Raw genomic sequence first — 22,857 nt, 5'->3', positions numbered from 1 at the left:
CTGACTCCCCAGATTTATTTTCTCTGCTGTAGCAGTCGGAGGGAGACAAATTCAAGGTAAACCTCCAGTAATTAGATTCTATACCTGGAAAATCGTAACTAATTTATACATTTTCCACCTACAGAATCTAATTATTGGTGGGGTCATCTTGTATTCAAGAAAATGCGGTATTCCATGCTTTTAAAACAAGGAATAGAAGGCTAAACAACCAGGAAATCTAACCAGACAAAAATTACGTACTTTTAGAAAGAGATTATAAATGGTGTCCCCAGTGCCATTATAAGAACGTTTGCAGCTGAAATCTTGTTAGCCAACAATATTCCTTATGACATTCAAAACCACCACATTGTGGGGCATGCACATTTTTGCTTAGGGAGCAACAGACATCTCCAATTAGCATGTGGAGCAGCATAGTTACTTCCTAACTAGAAGGGTGCCACCCCTCTTAGAGATGTGATGTGTAAAAAGCAAAAATACCAACAGTGAGAAAGCTTCCTGGAGTCCTACAAACAGGTTTACCATTTCTATTACATGGAGACAATAAAGGATTCCTAACTTCCTCCTCCATCACATACATTCAGCACAAATTTAAACTTAAACAGGATTTAAAAAAGCACAATCCTTTTAGACACAACTGCAATAGAGTATTTTTACTTGTAAATTACAACTGACAGAATTACAATGGATAGAAATAGTGAGGACTTTTAGATTGAACTGATGACTCGGGAGCATAAAAGTATGGTTTGAAGATAGTAAGGAGTCTAGTTGCTTTTAAAATAGCACACTACTGAATATTCCGAATATACTGTGGTACACCCTAATGAAGATACTCAGATGTTTCTGATCCAACACACAGGAAGGAACAAATGCTGGGGAAGCTGCTACTGAGTACAGCAACAATGACTTTCATCATCCTTTCAAGGGAAAAGGGAAGGAACAATTAAATTTCAGGACTGACACTAAAGGAAAGTCACTTGGCTGAACAGTTGAGTGGGTTCACACAGTAGTTTAAAAGCTGGAGGTACAAGGACACGAAGCCAGGGAGAGCCTCCCCGACCCCAGTTCCTGGCCTTTCAGTTTAAATAAGATGGATTTAAAAGTGATTTAAACACCAGCAGGCCAGGAATTAGCATTGGGGAGGCCCTGCTCTGCTTACCAGCACAAATGTAACATCTGTCCATTGCATTAGCTGTTCTTATATAGATTCTTCTATTAATAACCATCATAAAAGTATTTCTGGGGTCATGGCCAGGAATAAGGGTTTTCTGTTCACTGCAGAAAAATGCGGATTTTCTCCTTTAAGAGGAATATAGGAAGCTGCAGCTTTCTCCTTTCTGCTTGGGACAAGCCACCTTTCTGAGAGGAGTGGGGCATCCCCCCAGAAGTCAGGCAGCGCAGCAATGGAAAACAGCCCCCTCAGCTATCTATAGCTAAGACTGGGGGTGGGGGTTGTCAGACTGAGGCTCCCACAGTGAGGGAGTGGGGCAGGATTGGTGGGGGTGCTGCTCAGATGGGGCCCAGCTGTGCAGCCATGGGGCCTGGCCAGGCAGCAATACAGAGCCACAGGCAGCTCATCTGTGTACACTCCCAGGGAGTGAGACATAGGGGTGGCAGGATCATGTGGTGAGATATATTAGTGGCATTTCATTTTAACCATGGGGGAAAAAAAAAAAAAAAATCACAGATTCAGGGTGTTTTAATCAGAGAATTTGGAGCATTTTAAAGTCAGAGAACTTACAATTTTTAAACCGAGAAAACCAGGATCCTTGGTCATGGCACAGAAGCAGGACACAAAGAACACCAGGAATGGCCTTCTGCCATTTATGCAAACGTTAGTCAACAAGGTTTGAAATTTAAGAAGTTTTCACTGCTTTGGGGGCTTAACTTTCTAACAATTTAAGTTACAGTAAGAGACATTTCCCTTGGGCTTCCAATCCTCGCACCAACTTTAAAACTTAACGTAAGTAGGTAGCAATTTCTTATTGCCTAACAGTTTCAGAGTTGCATCAAATGCATTTAAAAGCCAACCTCTTTGTCATCTTCAGACTTCCTATCCTCTTCCTCTTCCTCCTCTTTTTCAGATTTTTCCAACTCCTTCTGTTCTTCTTTTTGTTCCTCTACTTTCAGTTGCTTTGTAAGTCGGGCAATCAGCTGCGATTTCAGTCCTTTAGAGCTAAGAGTTCGACTTTCTAACTCTTTGCGAAGGTCATTTACCTAGTACACAGAAGTTCTGTAAATGGTACTAATCAGAGAAAGAGCAAAATAGATCATCAACAACAAAAGGTGAAGTTAGAAAAACAAACTTTACCCAACAGCTAGTAACTGAAGTCCCTTTTCATCAATACTGGAACAACTAATAAAGGGTCCGAAGTATGATATATGCACACTGTAGCTGTATAAATCAAATACACAAAATACTTGCAAAGAAAATGTGCATCAGGAACTTGATTTGTGTTTCTACTCTAATCTGTTCTTTGAAGATGTGAGATAACCTTCATCACCCTAAACACACTTTACATGCGAGTAGATGGGTCTGAAGGGATCTGGCTTTTCTTTTTCAGTTCAATAAATGAAGCCTAGCTGACATGAACCACTTTCCCTAAATTGTACACAGCATAAAGGGTCCAAAATTCAGAGTTATGACTGTTGCTGAAATTAAATGGACCTTAGCCAAAACTTCTATAATGAGCTACTATGTTAAAAAGGTGCTTATGCATAAAAGGAAAAATAACAAATAATTTGCTGCTGTTAACTCTCAAAAAGCATGTAAATACTAGTTTAGATAAATATAATTAAAAATGAAAATATCATGAAAGAAATTTCAGATATTCAATGTGTTACCTTCATTGTTTTCGGATCCAGTTTAGACCAGTGTGTAGGAGTAGAGATCTCTTTAGCTTCCCCATCATCTTTTTCCTCTTCGTCCTGACAAATAAAATTAAGGAATTATCATTCAGAAAGTTTTGAAGTTATTTATTTATTTTTAAATTTGTTGCTGATTTGTGCAAGGTCACAACTGTTTCAGATAAGTCTTCTCCTAAAGTTATTGTTTAGACATGTTCACACACACATTCTACCACTTTATACATGATCACAGTGCCACTCAGCCAATAAAAGCCAGATCTGTAAAATACAAAAGGGTGATAAAGAACACCACAAAGAATATTGGGGTTACACAGACACCGCTGGTTTCCATTAACCATACAGTGTGTGATTTTGCCCCATGTTTCAAATTCCCCAAAGTTACTTTTGATTCAGTCAGACCTTTCCTTATTCCAAGATGCAGATCAGCCACATGGCCTGAAATTCAAATATTTCCAACTACTGCTTGTCCAAATTCAAATACCATAACCGAAGCTGGCCACAAGAAAAAATTTAGAAACTTTAGAAAATGGCAAAATGTTTAAGATGGCTAGTAATACTGAAATCTCACTCAATAACTGGTCCCAGATTCCAGCATCTAGTTCTAAAGATAAGAAATGCTCTGAGCATCATAAGCACATTTTACTTCCACTTGTGGTATCAGCGCACACATTAAAAGTTAGTATACTAGCTGAAATAAAGATAAACAACATTCACTACACTGCTGAAAGCTGGTTTACCAGTCATTGTTACCAGTTATGTTCCTCCTATGTATGTTTGTTGTGTAGTATGTGGTGTGCATTTTGTGCCTGTGTTCCTGTGCCTGTGAGAAGCAGAAATAGAAAAAGGGATTAGCGTTCAGTGCCTGTTCTCCATCAGCTTCCTTGCGTTCACCCTGAAGCTTCTCGACCAGCTGCTGCTTGTATCCTCGGGAGAGGGTTTCCCACTCTGAGCGGGTGGGAAGGCAATGCCAAACATCCGGGAAAAATAAAACCACTGTCTCCACATGAGCTGGAACTGTACGCCCCTTGTGGGTCTCCTCAGGGCGATGGTAGCGAATCTCTGCAAAACGGTACCTGTTGCAAGGGAAGAAGCATGTTGGAAAAAAAATTCTACAATACATTTTAAAGAGCCTAGTTCACTTGTAGCACATCAAGTAAAGAAATTTTGCTGCAAGAACTTGAGGTTTATCTAAAGAAAAAAATTATGAATGCCATATTTTCTCTTTGGGCACATTTGTATTTTGTACTGCAAGTTAAAACAGAGAGGAACAAACAATGTGCTAACTGCTTTAGGTAAAGCAATGTGCTTGCTAATTTATGCAAGCAAGTCTAAAGTTCAAATGAAAGAAGACAACTGAATATCTTTCATATTTAGTGTACAGTACAACCTGCACACTGCCATTCTATCAGTTTAAGTGTTAAACACAGGACAAAAAACAAACTCAAGAGAAGATATGGCTATGTAACCAAGGGCTAATTATTTATAACAAAAGAACAATGAAATGAAGTTCTCTTGACGATCTTCTTCAGCTATGCATGAAATGAAAAGTATTTTCAACATACATCCATTGCAAACTTACAGTATAACAACAAAACGAATCCAGAATTAAATTAGCTCTATTATATTATTCAGCACATTTGGCACCAAACTGGCATTACAAAACAGAACAACTCTTTGAAAAGTTTACCTGAACCATCACAAACTGCTGACAAAGAGAAGTTTGGTTTTCTAAAGCACTTCTGTAAGAATCAAATATTTGTGCAGTACATTCTATTTTGGAGGACAGTACTTACCATTGTGTGCACACACTTAAGTCAATCCCTGTTAGGGCCTTGCAACAACGAATAGCCGTCTTAATCAGCACCGAAGGGTCCTTTTCTGGATCAGGTCCATCCAATGATGGGGACCAGTGTCCTCCAATAGCCATGGCCTCATCTTTGCCTTTCATACCCACTAAAAACTAGACAAAAAGAGTCTACTGAATGCTTCCTTGCTAGGAAAAACAGTTCCCCAAACTGTAAGAATACAGAAAATACATGTAACAGGAAACATACCATTCAGTTTACTAAAAAGATGCCAAAACATTTAAAATTGAAAGTCTCAGACAAGAAAGAGTTCAGTTATTTTTTTCCACAGTACGTTTCAGAAATGGAATAGGTTTAAAACATCATCACTCGTTCTTGCTTTGTGAGACTTTCCATTAACTATTACCCAACAGACAGATGCTTGTTATTTTATGGGCCAATAATTTGGTAATATGGTAATATGATGACCTACCCTTTATAAATGAAATGGTGAAACAGTTCAATTTTTACTTTAGAGGTACATAAATGCTGCCTTTTAAACAAGATTTCACATTTATATCACAAATTTGATCCAAAGCTTTCAAAATACATCAACTGACATGTAAGTGATATAAGGATCATCCACTGACACGTAACCATATTTCAAGAGCAAACAGATACCTTTAAATAACGTCTAGAAACCTACATAATAGCTCAGGCTGGAAAGCAAGACCATTTCCAAACACAGTCACAGTGGGACAGAAAGTGGTTTTGGATCTTCAAGTCCACTCTCTCTTATTAAGTGCATTAATGAGAATAGGTTTAAATACCGCCATCTTACCCTTAAGTCACTTCAGAGTAGACATATGAAGCCTTTTAACAGACTAAAAAAAGACAAATGTATTGGTCTTTAAAAACTTAGCAGTGCCTTCTGTAGTAGTAGAGTGTTAAATCTATGGTTCATAGTTAAATATCAACTTTGACAAAAGAAATACATTTGCTCAAGTATCACTTCATTTGGACGTGCTTCATTGCTGAGACATGCATACATTTTGATGATTGTAGAAAAGACTACATAAAAATAAGCAGAGCTTTTAAAGTTTCTCTAAACAGTTTAAATCTGAATAAACAAGTTTTGGAACCCTGTTCCACAGCTGGAAATTCCCAAGACACCTAGTGCTGAAACACAAATTACCTTAACAAGTCTAGCAGGATGCTGAAATCCATCACGAAGTTCCTGGGGATCTTCAGCAAGGGCACATGATTTATGATAGAGATCTTCCATACTAGGACTAGCCATTAACATCACCTATTATACGAATCAAATAGTTCAACTTGGTTAAGACACTAGAATCTGTGGTAAATAATATATAGAGCTTGCAAGTACTTATGCATTTAAAATATTCCCATTCAAGTCAACAAGCCTAGTGAGTGTAAAAAGTCAAACCATGTACAGGTAGTTATAGGACTGGGGTCTAAAATACCAACCAAGGCAAAACAACACTAGTTCTTCCTACCTTAGAGTAATGACCTTTAAAACCCCCAAAATGGGAGGGGAGGAGTCAAGTAGCAAGTTTTCTGTTTAGGTTCTATTAGCATGTTTAACTATACAAAAGCATGGAATTATATTAAGCAACTGAAAGCATCTATATTTAAAGACAACTTGTGTTATTTTACAGATTAGCATTACATACAGAATTGTTTAAACAGAAATCAGCACCAATTACATTTATGATTTCAGTCACGGATCTTTGGCTCCGAGCACCATCATAACATGCCTTATTTACATTCTGTTACAGACACCATAAAATTGTAATTAAACTTAAGCAAGCCAAACAGGAAAACGTATCAAAGTACAGTTAGCACATTCAAATGCCTAAATTTGACCTGTATCACTGATTAAAGAAAGCCAGGAAGCTTGCCATATTAAAAAAGATTACATCTCACTTCTGTCTAGACTAATTGCACCATTTAATTTCCCAAGTTTTTAGTCTTTTAGTTTTAAGATTACATCTTTTTTTTTTTTTTTTTTTTTTTTTTAACAGTCTTAATGTTATCATAATTAAGTGTTTTAGCTGGTAAAAGATAACTAGCAATATCTTGATAAAAAACACAACAAAATCTTTCATGCATTGATCAAATCATAGCTCAGTTTACAGGTGAATAAAGCCATGGCACAAAACAGGTAAATGACCTAACCAATGTCACAGACTGACAGAGCTGGAAACAGAACCCAGAAGCCAAATAATGAACTCACTGCTGCTGATCCATAATCCAGCATTATCCTAGTTTTACTGATTAATTTAAGGTTCTGCAAATCATCCTTAAGTTCATTTTCATTTTTTAGATCTATTAATGCACACATTAACACGCTAAATATAATCAACTAAGAACATCTGCTCTGAAGAAAAACATTCCTATAGGAAAGAAGACAAAATAATACACTTGTGCAGTGAAACCTAAGTTTTGTTGTGCTATAAACAATTTCTAATGGAGCGCCAAAATATAAGGTGATATACAAACCTTTGCACTGTACAGATGATCAGCATCTGGTGGGTCAAGAACAGCAGTATTTTTGTCTAAAGATTCTACTTCTCTGTGCATGACATAGAAATTGCAGTAGTTTCCCAACTGAAATGGTCTTGACATAGGGAAAGCATCCACCCATGTAAACTGCGCATCAAAGAAGTCACTAGGAATATACAAGTTCTGATAACGTCGTCTCAATTCCATCATATCACAACTACGGCTGTAAGAAGAAGACTTATTTTGAAGCACACACTAATAAAGAGATCTTAATCTTACAAGGGTACATTACTAAGTTTTTTTTAACCATTCACTAGAAATGCCACCAATAATATGCTGAATCCCACAATGCTACTTTAGATTGTAAAATGCTAACAGTAGGGATCACATCTAATTTCATTTCAATAGCAATGCTCAGAAAATTAACCATTTGATATTTAAAATTCTACCATAACATTTCTTTTCCAACACTTTTCTAAATTTACATTTTAGAAAACGGTTAAATAATATCTGTCAAATGAAAGGATTTGAAAAATACAAATGCTTACAAGTTGGCTGAAAATAGAGAATGAAACCAGAATTGAAACATACGAACTAAAAATAACAAAGAAACAATACAAATGTATCTTGTAAAAATTATCCAAGGTGACAGAAAAAGAGCCTAACATTTCATTTAGCAAACAGCACCATGCTTAGCTGCCTTCTACAGAATTTAGCAAAAATCATGATACAAGACTCCAAAGTCATTTGATACTGCCCTTCCCTTTAAATTTGAGGCTATTAATATTTAACACTGACACTACTGGTACAAATAGCAACATATATGGATAAGTCAAAATATGGTCCCTGACTGGAGATGCAGACCACAAAGCTGTAGAAATAAAGAAACTATGGGTCAGCAAAACAAAGGGAGTGTTCAATGAGGAAATACAAGAAACTGTAGCAAAGACTGAAATGCTGAAGGACTGAAGAGCATACAGAGAAAGCTATTGAGAAACATCCACATACACTGAGAGACTTGCAAGAAGTGCGTCTTAGAACAGGTTGCTGTCAGAACATTCATACTTTTAACAGTTTCTATGTACCAGAAAGCATGAATAGCACAAACTGGAAATATGAATTGGAAAAAAAAAGAAACCTTGAGAAACTAACCACACATTTATTTATGAAGCATGGAGTGATCTGACTGACAGAAAGCCACAAAGGATCAGCCCTCTAAGTAATCCCTGATTCCTGTGGATCAAGTTACTGGAAGATGGATGGTATAAAGGCAGACTTGCACAATCGGATTAGCAGGTGATCCAAAACAAAGCATGTGGTGTACCACTAACAGAATAATGTTAGGTCAGCTGAGCAAGTTAAGCCGGACCTTCTGTAAACCAAAACATCCAAAAGTGTTGGGTCCGATTTACACACATGGCTAACAGAATTACAACATCTGTAACTTATCCCCTCTGTACTCCAAAAACAAGCTGCTTCTAATAAATTAAACCAAAATCCAAGATCATTTTCAGGTTATACCCTTTGACAAATTAAAAATAATTTTCAAAGTAGGAAGGACACTGTATGAACATACCAGTCTAAGGAAAACTTGGAAAACTGAACTGTGTAACGAGGGACAACACGACGCGGTCTCCGAGGTGATCTTTCTCTCTCTCGTCGAGGTGATCTCTCTCTGGACCGTTTTCTCTGAGGTGACCTCTCTCGTGACCTACGTCTCTCTCGTTCTCTTTCACGACTTAAAAAACGTACAAGGTAAGTATTTCTCATTGTAGAAGCTAACAAAATTTTAGAAAGAAGCAGACCTCTTATGCTATGAAAATACAATGTAGTCAAACAAAGTGAAAAAAATGCTTTGTTACAAAACTGACCGTATGGTCCACAAGCATTTAAATAGTTAAAAGGCATCATTTAAATCAATAGTTGATAAGTGGGAGATAACCTGATTGTACCATTATCATCTTGAGATTAATTTTTCTGCTTATAGTTGAGCACCCTAAACATAGCATACGAAGAACTCCACAAGTAGATTCATCATTAGCAACACACCTTCTGTCATCTTTTCTGTTTGGGATAGTATCCCCCCTGTCATTCCTCCCTGAAAATCTTGATGGTGGATCTAGTCTTCGTGCTGGCTGAGGTTGTGAAACTATACGGACAGGGGGCTGTAACAAACCAGCTAAGAAAAAAGAAAAGACAAAAAAGAAAGAAATCCTTTTAGATGTAAGCATTGGGGATAACTGCCTCAAACAGTTACAAAATACTGAATACTCTTACAGTTGTATTAAAATCTCTGAATATTGTTTGCATATTAATAACTTAACTGCAAAGCAGCAAACAAAACATCATTATCTTAGTGTTTCTTACAACATTCTATCTTTGATTACTTGAGAAATACAAATCATCTTAAAAAATAAGCCTTTAAGCTAATTTATTTTTTCAGTAAGTCATAACAGCTTAATATAGGGGTCAGCAACATCTTTGCTGCCTTAGGCTGGAGCGTGCAATGGTCCCTGGCAACAAGTTTGTCCCACCCTGCTTCTGTCTCCCAAAAACACACACGCTCACACTATAGATTGCCAACCCCTGGCTACTACAGATGTTACTATAGTAAATAACTAATATTCTCTGAGAAAAACAATGGCTTAAGATACAGGCTTATAGCATGCTTATAGGCTTGGCAGTGCTACGCTTGCTAGCACCATGGCTGAAAGGGACTTGGGGGTCATGACTGTCCACAAGATAAATATGAGCCACCAATTTGATGTTGCAGCTGGTAAAGCAAGCAAAACTCTGGCTTGCATCCATAGATGCTTCTCAGGCAAATCCCAGGATGTCATCCTCCCACTGTACTTGGCCTTGGTGAAGCCACAGCTGGAGTACTGCATACAATTCTGGACTCCACAATTTAGGAAGGATGTGGAGAAGCTTGAGAGAGTCCAGAGGAGAACCACACATATGATCAGAGGGCAGGAAAACAGGCCCTATGATGAGAGGCTGAGAGCCATGGGACTCTTCAGCCTGGAAAAGCGCAGGCTCAGGGGGGACCTGGTGGCTGCCTATAAGTACATAAGGGGTGTGCATCAGGATCTGGGGGAACACCTGTTTACCAGAGTGCCCCAAGGGATGACAAGGTCAAATGGTCACAAACTCCTCCAAGCTCGTTTCAGGCTGGACATAGGAAAAACTTCTTTACTGTCCAAGCCCCCAAGGCCTGGAACAGACTCCCTCCAGAGGTGGTGCAAGCACCTACTCTGGACTCCTTTAAGAAACATTTGGACGTTTATCTTGCTGGGATCCTTTGACCCCAGGTGACTTCCTGCCCCTGGGGCAGGGGGCTGGACTCGATCTTCTGAGGTCCCTTCCAGCCCTAATGTCTATGAAATCTATGAAATATTCTCTTCAGCCTAGTAAAACAAAATTATTGGGTTTTATTCCTAAGGCAATGCACAGTAGAAAATGTCATTTCTTCTCTCTCCCAAAAAAGGACAGAGATTTGGCGCTGGTTTTAATTTCATTACCAAGTAATTTTGATAAAAAGTTTAGAAAATCACAACATATATTTAACTGATTAATCCTAACTTGAGCATGTATTCCCAAACATTGGTACACTGACGGGACCTACAAGAGCTTTGGAAAATATTTTATTCAGCAACAGTTCTGGTTAGATGACTATTCAGGTTTCTTCACCTTGTTTAATTACCAAAAATATATTTATGAATTAATTTTTATTTCATCTGAGGACTGATCCTGCTGCTTCTCTCTCTCACACATATTCCCAGCTATACAAAGAGGGAGCTCTAACATTTAAAAAGGCTTTCTCCAAATGTAAAATAAGCAAATTGTAGCAAAAAAGAGAAGATGCTATACAGGAAACCCTCAGAATTCGTGGGTTTGGCATTTGCAGCTTCAAATATTCGTGAATGCCAAACCTGCTTCTTAAATACACTTAAAGGAGCTCCTCGGGAGCTCCACACTTGCCGCCACTGTTGCACTCCTGCAGTCACCAGAGCAGTTGTGCCCCACCCCCTCAGCCGCCCGGAGCACTGAGTTCGTGAACGCAGATGGCGTTCACGAACACAGTGCCTTATTCACAGATTTCGCCATTCGTGGGGGATATGAGAATGTATCCTGCGCGAATGGCAGGGGTCACCTGTATACAGGACACAGCTACCAGAAAAATTCCCCAAATTTGGAAAACAGGTGACGTTTTCCAGGGTATTCTAGTGGATCTCGGAAAATTACATTACAGCTTTTACTTTGAGTTGCATGACACCATCAGTGAGAAATCTAAACATAAAACCAAACCCAAGTTTAATTTATTTATACATTCTAAAATAAATTCTTATCTCATAAATCCTGAGGAAATTCATGGATTTTTCTTAGGGGTATTACAAAGGAGTTCCACAGGATGTATGATTTCATATTTCAACCTAGAGAATTATACAGCTTTGCCCATCTATAATCAACTACAATCCTTTTCATTTTATTTGGTTTTGTGATTTTTTTTTAAAAAGATGGAACAACATTAAAATTTTACACATATCAGTGAGAGAGAAACAAAAGCAAGTTGTGTGTATTGAAGAGATACCTTTCTGTTGTGGCTGCTGTAATAAAGGCTGAGGCTGAGTCTGAAGCAAAGGTGTAATAGAAGCTGCTGATATTTGGGCCTGTAACAGTGATTGAGGTTGTGGCTGTGCCTGAACACTGAATGTAGGCTGTTGTGCAATGGGCTGAAGTACAGCTGGAGGAGTCTTGATCAAAGGCTGAGTCTGGGTCTGATTCTGATGGGAACAGAACAAATGCACTGTAAAAGTGACCTTAATATTAGAAAAAAATTAGTAAGCGCTAGATTGGATAACTGCATTTACCTGATTTGGAAGAGTCTGGATTCTCTGTGCATTCCATTTGAAAGGCATATTAGGATTATAGGTAGCTTCTACCAAAACTCTATCACCAACTTGAGGAGTCTTTCCTTTAACAGCACTGCAAAAAAGACAGCTGAATTGTAAAGCAGGGATCTGGGTTTTCCATTCGCCACAGAAAAAACACAGTAAAACCCAGATTTTCTCATTTTCTGGATCCCCGCCCCAGATTTTCTCCTTTAAAGGAGAAAAATACAGGAAACTGTGGGTTTTCCTCTTGCAGGTTTGCAGAGTTCCAGCCTGCAAGGTGCTGGGGGGGAACAGGAGGAGGGCAATCAGCAGGGGGCGCCATGTGCATGCTCACACATGTACATAGCTGCCAGACAGCCTGGAGAGCAGCTCCCCACAGGTAAGTATGGAGCTGAGGACAGTGGGGTGGGAGAGAGCGAAAACTGAGGCACCCAATAGTGAGGGAGGGAGTAGGGCAGGGCTAGGGCTGCTGCCTAGCCCAGATGGCACCTGGGGCTCGGGGCCAGAATGCACGGCCACAGGGCCTGGATGGGGAGTAGGATGGAGCCAGCTGTGGGCAGCTCGTCTGAAGGACAGGCGAGGACCCTGGCTCCCCACCATTGAACGCGCTACCTGGAGGGCATATGCCCCCCAGATCTGTGCACAGGGTAGGGGCAGGCTGCCCGCTGTGGGCTCAGGGTTCCCTGCCCTGCTGCCCTTCATCTTGGGCCTCCACAGCCAAGCGGGTGGGAGCCAGTGCAGCAGGGCCAGGTGAAACTCAGTCTCGCCACTTAGCCCCACGTTTCCATGGCAAGGAGCCCCCTGCCTGCCCAGGAACATTGACGGGCGCAGGGCAGAGTTGTGCCCCCTATTGCTGCCGGGTGGGCAGGGTCCACCTTGCCAGGGTGGTGCAGGGCTTGCGGCAGCAGCACCAAGTTTCCCACTCAGCCCTGCCATGCCCAGTCCTGCTTGCTGGGCTGCAGAGGCCCCAGATGGAGGGCAGCAGGGTGGGGAGCCCAAGCCCATAGTGGGCAGCCTGCACCCACCTTCCCCATGGGCTCCACTCCAGCTGTGCTACCTGTGGGGGAGGAGGAACTGGGCTCCAACCTCTGCTCCACCGCAGCAGCCGTTGTCTCCCATGGGTGACAGCCAGGGCTTGGTTGCTGCTGGGGGGGCTGGGGTCTGTGGACCCAGGTCCCTGGCCCCGTAGCCCTGGCAGCCGAGGGCCCTCCCTCCAGCAGACAGGGCTGGGGCCTGTGGGTGTGGAGTGAGGGGCAATGGCATGGGCAGGGCACTGGCATACCAGGGCTGCTCAGCACTACAAAGCAGTGCAGGGGGGAAGAAGGAAGGAGGACAGCTGTAGCCAGACCCACATCTTGGTAAGCGAAAGGGCTGGGGGGAGCTCTGATCTTCCATGATAAGAAACCCAAAATCAGACACCAAAATTCATAAGTACTTATAATTATTTTATTATAGTGACTGAGGCACTGGCAGGCTTCTGAACTGCTTTAGAATTGTAAATATATAAATAAAATATTGTGTTCAACTGATACCCACATACATAGTGGTGTTTCATTTTAAATCATGGAAAAACACAGATTTAGGGGTTTTAAAACAAATAATTTGCAACAAGAATTCTCCTTAAATCAGAAAAATTGCAATTTTAAAAGAGAGAAAACCAGGATCCCTGATTATAAGTGAGCTTTCTGCTAAGCTACAAACCTAATTTTAGACTTAACATTACGGAGGTGAGGAAATAAGTTATTAGTAGAGGTGCACTGATACATCCGTCTATATGGTATCGGCATCAATGAAAGGAAAAATTGACATTATTGGCAATTGGCTTTTTATGACTTATGTGGCTGATAATGTCATCGATAAATGCTACGGGCATGCCCACAGACACAGCATGAACACGGCCAGGAGTGCAGCCCAGCAGCTTGAATAGAAGCATTCAACCAGGTAAGTCTAGGGGGTGAGGGGCAGCAGATAGAGGCCCCCATGGGTGAGGGAGGGAGTGCAGCTGAGGCAGGTGCTGCCCAGCCAAGGCAGGGCAGGGTGGGGCACAAGGCAGAGCAGTGGCTCATTCAGGGGGTGCAAGGAGTGGCACCGGTGGGCACACCCCTGGGGGAGGCATGGGGGAGGAGGGGATGTGCCCCCAGATCTGTGCGTGAGTGAGGGCAGATTGCCTGCTGTGTGCTCAGGGCTGGAGGCTGTGCTGGGCTCTTCCTGGTGGGGGAGGGAGCTGGGCTGGGTGGCAGCAGCACTGGGAGGAACAGCTACAGCAAATTTTGGGGTGGCTGTAGTGCCCCCCTCCCAGTGCCACTGCTGCCCACCCCACCCCTGCCCAGCCTGAGTACAGCCCAGTCCCCCCGCCAGGAAGCGAATGGCACAGACCCTGGCCCTGAGCGCACAGCCCACCCTTGCCCCATGCACAGACCTAGGAGACACATGGCCCTCCCCTCCCCCCAGACAACCTGTAGCTCTATCCTGCACCCTGCCCCAGCTGAGCAGTGCCTGTCCCTAACCCAGCCCCACTACCTCCCCCACTGTGGAGGCCTCAATCTCTACCCCTCACACCCCTTCCCTCCAACCGACTTACCAGCTGGATGCTGCTCTCCAAGCTGCCAAGCTACATATCAACATTCGGATCAGTATCAGCCAATATGGCTTGTTAATAATTGGCCATTGGTATTGGCCCAAAAAAAATCTTTATCGGAGCACCCCCAGTTATTAGTAAGGCACAGCCACACAGCCATGCTCTGGGTTCAGCAATTGCATACTGTAATCTTCAAGAAGATTAGGAGGGCAGCTTCTCTTTTCAATCTTCTTCAAGAAGATTAAATGGGCAGAAACAATTGGTGACGGACAGGGGGGACAAGGCTGAACTCCTCAACGAGTTCTTTGCCTCAGTGTTCCTAAGCGAGGGGCACGACAAGTCTCTCACTGGGGTTGTAGAGAGGCAGCAGCAAGGCGCCAGACTTCCATGCGTAGACCCTGAGATAGTGCAGAGTCACTTGGAAGAACTGGATGCCTTTAAGTCGGCAGGCCCGGATGAGCTCCATCCGAGGGTGCTGAAGGCACTGGCCAACATCATTGCACAGCCACTGGCGGGAATATTTGAACACTCGTGGCACACAGGCCAAGTCCCGGAGGACTGGAAAAGGGCCAATGTGGTCCCCATTTTCAAGAAGGGGAGGAAGGAGGACCTGGGCAACTATAGGCCAGTCAGTCTCACCTCCATCCTGGGCAAAGTCTTTGAAAAAATTATCAAGGCTCACATTTGCGAGAGCCCGGAAGGACAAATTATGTTGAGGGGAAACCAGCACGGGTTCGTGGCAGGCAGATCGTGCCTGACCAATCTAGTCTCTTTTTATGACCAGGTTACGAAATGCCTGGACACAGGAGGAGGGGTGGATGTTGTATACTTAGACTTCAGGAAGGCCTTCGATACGGTATCCCACCCCATACTGGCGAACAAGTTAAGAGGCTGTGACTTGGATGACTACACAGTCCGGTGGGTGGCGAATTGGCTAGAGGGTCGCACCCAGAGAGTCGTGGTGGATGGGTCGGTTTCGACCTGGAAGGGTGTGGGCAGTGGGGTCCCGCAGGGCTCGGTCCTTGGACCAATACTCTTTAATGTCTTCATCAGCGACTTGGACAAGGGACTGAAATGTACTCTGTCCAAGTCTGCAGATGACACAAAGCTATGGGGAGAAGTGGACATGCCGGAGGGCAGGGAACAGCTGCAAGCAGATCTGGACAGGTTAGACAAGTTGGCAAAAAATAACAGAATGCAGTTCAACAAGGAGAAATACAAAGTGCTGCACCTAGGGAGGAAAAATGTCCAGCATACCTACAGCCTAGGGAATGACCTGCTCGGTGGCATGGAAGTAGAAAGGGATCTTGGAGCCCTAGTGGACTCCAAGATGAACATGAGTCGGCAGTGTGACGAAGCCATCAGAAAAGCCAATGGCACTTTATCATGCATCAGCAGATGCATGACGAATAGGTCCAAGGAGATGATACTTCCCCTCTATCGCACGCTGGTCAGACCGCAGTTGGAATACTGCGTGCAATTCTGGGTGCTGCAATTCAAGAGGGATGCGGATAACCTGGAGAGGGTCCATAGAAGGGCCACTCGTATGGTTAAGGGCCTGCAGGCCAAGCCCTATGAGAAGAGACTAGAGAAACTGGACCTTTTCAGCCTCCACAAGAGAACGTTGAGAGGCGATCTTGTGGCTGCCTATAAGTTCATCACGGGGGCACAGAAGGGAATTGGTGAGTATTTATTCACCAAGGCGCCCCCAAGGGTTACAAGAAACAATGGCCACAAGCTAGCAGAGAGCAGATTTAGATTGGACATTGGGAAGAACTTCTTCACAGTTCGAGTGGCCAGGGTCTGGAACGGGCTCCCAAGGGAGGTGGTGCTCTCCCCTACCCTGGGGGTCTTCAAGAGGAGGTTAGATAAGCATCTAGATGGGGTCATCTAGACCCAGCACTCTTTCCTGCATATGCAGGGGGTCGGACTCGATGATCTATTGAGGTCCCTTCCGACCCTAACATCTATGAATCTATGAGGAGTGCAGAGGTCACGTGTGAAGTATTTTATAAAGATTTCTTGCATAATATTGCACCTGATTAAAGCCAAATACCAAAGACTTCAAGCATTTGAATGTAAACCTCAGAGCTCCCTTCAAGTGTCCCATAAGAAGGCAAGGGGGGGGAAGCCTGAGAGACTACCTCTGATCCAAAGCTTCAGTCTGATGAATCCAGTGAAAATACTGCTGTCTACTTCAGATGGGAGTAGGCAGAATACTAGAATTCTTGGCTCATGATCCCAAACCAGCAGACCCCCAAGATGCACATTAAAATGCAGGGGGTCATCACGCTATGTTCTTTCCACTACCCCAAATTCTGAAGTTCCACACCTCCTTAGTTAGTTTACACTCCTTTGAATTTCCTAGCACAGAGTTCCGAGTAAGCAGAGCTCACGTTATGAGCCTAATGGTAACAGCTTCTGATTTATTCAAACATCTCACTTGCAGCCATCAACCACTGCTGCTAGACAGATGCTACCTGAGAAAACGACCACAAAACCACCGAGTCGATGTACAATTCTATGAAAAACATTTAATTTAGGAATGCCACCCTAAAAATGCCTGCAGGCAAAGGCACATGACTTACCTGAGTTGAAAAAAGACATCTTCATCCACAAATCCAAATGTGTCATGTAGCTTTGTAACTACTCCTGTAAAAACCCGTTGCTTTTGTGGTTGACTTTGCTGCTGACTTGATCGTGGTGCTGGATAGGAAACAGTTATCTGTGCTGCTGGCTGAGGAGTAGACAAGCTAAGACTGGTAGGCAGTGCAACAGCTGGCTGTAAGCAAAATAAAGCATCAAACTCTAAGCATTTTGAATCAACTAACAATGATAAAGGAATCATTTCTTCTCAAGGACCTGTGAGTTTAAAAATAATCTTTCCAAAGCATACTTTGGAAAAAATATTTACGTTTCAAAAACAAAAGTGCATACAAAACCATACATTACCCCTAAGGGGAAACTGTAGCTTTTAAATTAAGATTTAGAAGAATCCTTGATACTAAGAAATAACTCTAACTTGATCTACAGAAATGTAGACTGCACCACTCTTAAAGAAGTAATTCCTCAGCTGGCCCACCAACCGCTTCGTCCAAGCAACTGGGTTTGTGGGGACACAATGCTTAAGATTGCCTGTGTTCAGCCTACTCACTGACTCAGTTTCAAGCTTCCTTGTCCATTCTCACAGAAGTAGAGTAGGCAGAACACAAGCGCATAGGTGAACATCACCCCTGTAAGCAAACATCACAAATTCAAACAAAAATATTTTGAATTCCATTTTCTCGCCTATCGAGCTCAACAAAACCCCTTTAAAATGTTTTATACTCATATACTGCAACTATGCTCTTAAAGGAATCTGATTTCTATGTTATCTTAATAAGAGTTTTAGAAACTGTTCTATATTGTAAAATAATTACAAGTTTGAACTCGGAATTGGATTTTGGCAAGGCAATCTGGAAAGGAATTATTCCTTCTACTTTTCCTTTTCCCTAGTTCTAAAACTAAGGTTATGTGTATTTTTAAAACTGGATAAAACAGAGCTGCACAAATGAAGTTTCCATCATGTAAGGATTTTAATACAGACTACAAATTCTATGCATCCAAAAACAATACACTGGAAAGTACAATTATTTTTTTAAACAAATTTGTACTCCCTTATTATCTATCTTTGGGGATGAAGACCAAACAATAAAACCAAACTAACCTGGGTTAAAAGGGTCTGTTGAGGTTGCTGCAACTTAAAATAAAAAGTTATAAATTAATTTTATATGCTCAAGAAATTGAACAGTTTTACCTACTCTTTATAACTCAGGAAAAACTAAGAATTTTTTGCTTAGTTCAAGTTAATTCTTTGGGGTTCTGTAATTTCTGTATTCTGCATATCCATGAAACTGTATCCATCTGTGCAGTTCTTTTAAAGACCACTAATTTCCAGACACATTCAGCAACGGGCATCACCACTTTCTTTTGTCACTGTAAATTACTAAATTTATGACATAAGGAAGTCTTTCTAAACAGATACTTTGGATATCTGAGGAAGATTAGAACCTACAAGTTTCTTGTCCATGTATTCTTTCTTAAAGGTTTGTAACTTTCAGGTATGACCACAATGAATGCAACAGAGATCCTTTTTTGGTCTTCCTGCATTTAAAATACATTGTCTCATACAGAGAACAGAGTTTAGTAGAGACCATGCACAGCACTTCAAAATTTCCCTTGCATACAAAACATAGACTGCTATGCTGCCGTTTCTTTCCATATTTGTAAATTTAGACTTAAAGTTCTCCTCTATCATTAAAAATTATATACATTTTCCATAAAGAAAAATAAGCAGATTCTATAGACAAAAACTAAAAGACAAGCAAAATGTTATTTGTTATGTACACAATAAGAATTAAACAAACCTGTTGTTGTACACTATAGAGAGTCTGCTGAGGTTGTGAATATTGCTGTAAGACAAAAGAAAACAGCTGATAAACAGGAAGTATTACTCTCCAATATAGGAACATGAAAGCTAGCTGCTAAAAACTCAAAATACAAATTTAAATTAAAACCCAAAATAACTTTTAAAACCGTGAGAGAAATTAGCAATGTTTATATTAAAACTACTCAAATTTGATAAAAGCAAACATTTGTTCTATATCTAATCTACCCTGAACCAGTTAAAAATTCTAATTGGAATTTTACCTAATTAAATGAACTGCCTATTAAAACTGCCACTTAACATAACTTCTAGAATACAGTATAGAAAATAGTGCCAAATATTGCTAAAGTTACACTGCTGGGGTATAGTGAAGTATGTGGAATTTTCAACATGGAACTTATTTCTGACAACACTTTAAATCTATTAATAACTTCAGGAGTTACTGTTCCACTCTTCCCCCTCACCCCCAAACAAACTTATAAAGAATAGGTAAATTTTATTTCATTCACCTGGTGTTCATCAGGCTATTTCAGTCTTAGAGCTACCATTTTCAAGAGTACAAAGTTCATATATAATCAGACAAATCATACGAGTTTGCTTACCTGCTGTAATGCAGCTGCTGCAGCTGCAGCTTGCTGCTGTAAAGCAGCTGTTTGAGTTAGCTGATAGTTTGCTGGAGTTTGTGTAGTAAGTCCTGCTGCTGCCAATGCCGTTTGCTGGGTATATATAGTGGGTGAAGCCCCAAGCAATGAAGGCTGTTGAACCCCAAGAGCAGCTGAGAACAAAACAGAATTAAATATTAAGACTATTACCATACCTGGGCAAGCACTCAAATACCAGAGGCAGCATAGCAACATTAGTACAGTGATTTTGCTTCAGATATTCAAGTTAGCCCATTCACCCCAATTTCTTGAGTTAGACCAGAAATTCCATCCTAAAAGACATTTTCTAGCTAGAACTATTTAGTTGGAAGCATTCCAGACTCATATTTTAGCACCCAATACAATGAGAAGACACTTCATCTGTTGCACTTAGCAAACCTGCCCATACTCATAAGTACGGTGCAAAGAGGAAGAACGAAGATATTCATAAGAGTCCTACTTCTCAGTGTTGTACAGGTCACCCTGATAATTTCTCTAATGCTTTTTTAAGACCAGGCCTGCAATACAGGAAAAAAAGTAAGGAGCTTGATTATTTTCAAATTTCTAACCCCACCTCCAATAACTTTCCTCATTTTATGTTTCTTAATTCTGCTGCATTCATGTTTTTGTTTCTTTGTTTGTGGTCTTTGTTATATTTTACAGATAATTTAACATTTAATTCTCTTGAGCTTCTCTAAATATTCTAGAAACTGACAGGTTCAAGATCTGAGGGAAGACTACCTGGTAGGCCCTCTCTATGCAGCCACAGTTTCTCTCACCTTCTCACTCCACCTGGCTTGATGTATGCATTAGGATCCCCTGCAGACACATGTGCACTTTAGGTGAGGAATGGCAGAAGCAGCCACTAGGGTCCAGAGAAGGAGGAAATTATATACAGACAGTCGAGATTTACTGGGGAACGAGGAATTTGTCTTTGTAGCATACAATGCCACACAGAGCTCTGGGAGTAATGAGGACCCCACCACCCATAGGTTTACTTTGACTGCTCTTAAGATGATACGGCACCAGTGAGGGGGGAAACTATGTAGATGATGATCCATGATTGGAATTGCTACCACAGGGTACACAGCAGCAGAACCGACATGTGCAACCCAGCATGTCGTTATCCATGAGCACAAAAATGGTTAAACTGAACTGGTCAGGATCAATGCAACTGTAAAACTCAGTACAAGTTGTAGCAATTATAATAGCACAATCCATGCTATGCCCACATGTTGAACAGAGTTCAGTTCTAGTCTCTGCAACTCAAAAAGAACACAACAGAATTAGAAAAGTGTTCAGAGAAAGGTAACCAAGATGCCATACCAGGAGAGAGTAAGAAAGGCTAGACACTTCAGTTTGGAAACAAGAAGGCTGGGGGAGTGGGGAGCAGCTGGAAGTCTATCAAATCATGAAGCACGTGGACAAAGCGAATAGGGAACGATGGGCATTTATACATGTACCTTTTTCTGCTCTGGTGCCCCAGAAATCCAGTGTCAGAGCAGACTTGATTAATCCAGTCTGCAGAGCATATGAGCAGATGTGCCTGGTGCTGCATCGCATACATCTGTATAAACAGCATAATGTGCGTCAGCACACAGAAAATGGCAGCAGTGCGCTTTTGAACTAAAACACCTTCAATGTGTTTTAGTTCAAAAGTGTGCTGCTACCATTTTCTCAATGTTGACATGCATTTTGCTGTTTATACAAATGTATGCAATGCAGCACTAGGTGCTTTTAAGAGTGCCCAACACTGCAGTGCATACATATGTACAAATGCCCTGTTATTCACTAAAATCACCCAATACTGGAAATAGAGGTCACCCACTGAAATTAACAGGAGACAGACTTAAAAACTAATCAAAGAAAATCTTTTTCTTTCCCTACACAGCATATAGTTATGTGGAAATCACTGCCAGAGGTGACTGTAGAGCCACATAAGATAGCCAAGTTCAAAAAGGGACTAGACAAATTCATGAACAATACATCCACTAATAGCCATTAAAACAGAACAGTCAAGGGTGTATCCTATGACATCCCTAAACCAATGATGGTGAATGCCAGGGGGGTACAGAACAGGGGAAAGATCACTCTAGATCAGGTAAGTTAAACATACAGCCTGCAGAGGTTCTCTCTCCAGCCCCCTAAGCTACTGGAAGTTGAGGGGGGTGGGGCTGCTGCAGAATGCAGGCCCCTTTGTCATCACTGGCCAAGACCATCAGAAATAAACTTGGCTCTACCCTGACCCCCAGACTCCTGGTCAGCTCTGGACCCACCACCTTGTCCATGGTGACCATCTCCTATATTCCAGACTGAATCCAGTCTGCAAGGAACCTCATAGTCCAGATCTGGCCTGGGGCTCCAGTTGAGTTTGGCACCTCTGTTCTAAAAAGGGTGAGAACCACTGATTTAGACTTGAGGCACTCCCCAGAATTTTTGTGAATTGAGCAGCAGCCCATTTCAACAGCTAATTCATTTAATACAGTGCTTACCTCCTTGCAGAAAGGCGGTAGGGCAGTAGGGGGAGGGGAACAATCAGGCAAGGAGAGCCTAAGCCTGTCCCTATCTGTTTATCTTCTCACACCCAGAACCTAAGCCTCCCCTAATCTCCCTATCTCCACACACTTCCAAGGATCTCAGGGCACCCTGGTGCCCTGGCTGAGAATCACTGTCCTACATACACCCTGTTCATATGCTCTTCCTTCAAAACAGGGCAAGGGGAACAATCTTTTTGACAGGCATGCCAGTTAGCCCCACACCTACCCATCACACTGATCCCCTTCCTCTGCCCAGTCTGTTGTTCTGCTTTCTGCTCCCTGCCCCCTGTGCACCCTACCTCATCTGCTATCTCTTCTGTGCTGCTTGTCTCCTCCCCTTCTGCCTCATGTCATACACAGAGTCTGCCCCTGACACTTGTGGCACTTACATTGCACACTGGCCACCCCTACACCATACACTGCCACCATTGGAGACAGGTCTATTTATTATATGGAAACTATGAACCCCCTTCATTTGTAGTTAGTGGTCTCCATCTAACCAGAGTTAAATGTTTGCTAGAAAGGATGAAAAATAGGAATGGAAGTGCAGGGCAAAGGCTAATAACTAGGGCTCCAAAAGGGGGAACACTCAGTAGAAGACAGGA

General features: G+C 41.8%; 1 protein-coding gene and 1 non-coding gene across 2 annotated transcripts in view; both read right to left on the bottom strand.

The window, feature by feature from the left end:
- CCAR1 (cell division cycle and apoptosis regulator 1) overlaps positions 1-22,857 on the bottom strand; it is a 45,780-nt gene that overhangs the window by 12,972 nt on the left and 9,951 nt on the right. The window contains exons 4-17 of the mRNA XM_006259070.4: positions 19,677-19,849; positions 19,055-19,099; positions 18,355-18,387; positions 17,237-17,430; positions 12,047-12,161; positions 11,767-11,959; positions 9,225-9,354; positions 8,752-8,913; positions 7,173-7,398; positions 5,845-5,958; positions 4,659-4,825; positions 3,728-3,938; positions 2,842-2,925; positions 2,029-2,214 (exon numbers count right to left, since the gene is read on the bottom strand). Coding sequence (XP_006259132.1) covers positions 2,029-2,214; positions 2,842-2,925; positions 3,728-3,938; positions 4,659-4,825; positions 5,845-5,958; positions 7,173-7,398; positions 8,752-8,913; positions 9,225-9,354; positions 11,767-11,959; positions 12,047-12,161; positions 17,237-17,430; positions 18,355-18,387; positions 19,055-19,099; positions 19,677-19,849 — 2,033 coding nt within the window. The remainder of the gene's footprint in view (positions 1-2,028; positions 2,215-2,841; positions 2,926-3,727; positions 3,939-4,658; positions 4,826-5,844; positions 5,959-7,172; positions 7,399-8,751; positions 8,914-9,224; positions 9,355-11,766; positions 11,960-12,046; positions 12,162-17,236; positions 17,431-18,354; positions 18,388-19,054; positions 19,100-19,676; positions 19,850-22,857) is intronic.
- On the bottom strand, positions 4,978-5,041 carry LOC132251305 (small nucleolar RNA SNORD98). Its single transcript, XR_009463250.1, has one exon. It is a non-coding gene; the product is annotated as a small nucleolar RNA SNORD98 (small nucleolar RNA).

Source organism: Alligator mississippiensis, chromosome 6, assembly GCF_030867095.1.
Source record: "Alligator mississippiensis isolate rAllMis1 chromosome 6, rAllMis1, whole genome shotgun sequence".
Classification (NCBI taxonomy): Eukaryota; Metazoa; Chordata; order Crocodylia; family Alligatoridae; genus Alligator; species Alligator mississippiensis.
The sequence above is the reverse complement of the archived record's forward strand: the minus strand, read 5'-3'. Positions and strand labels throughout refer to the sequence as shown.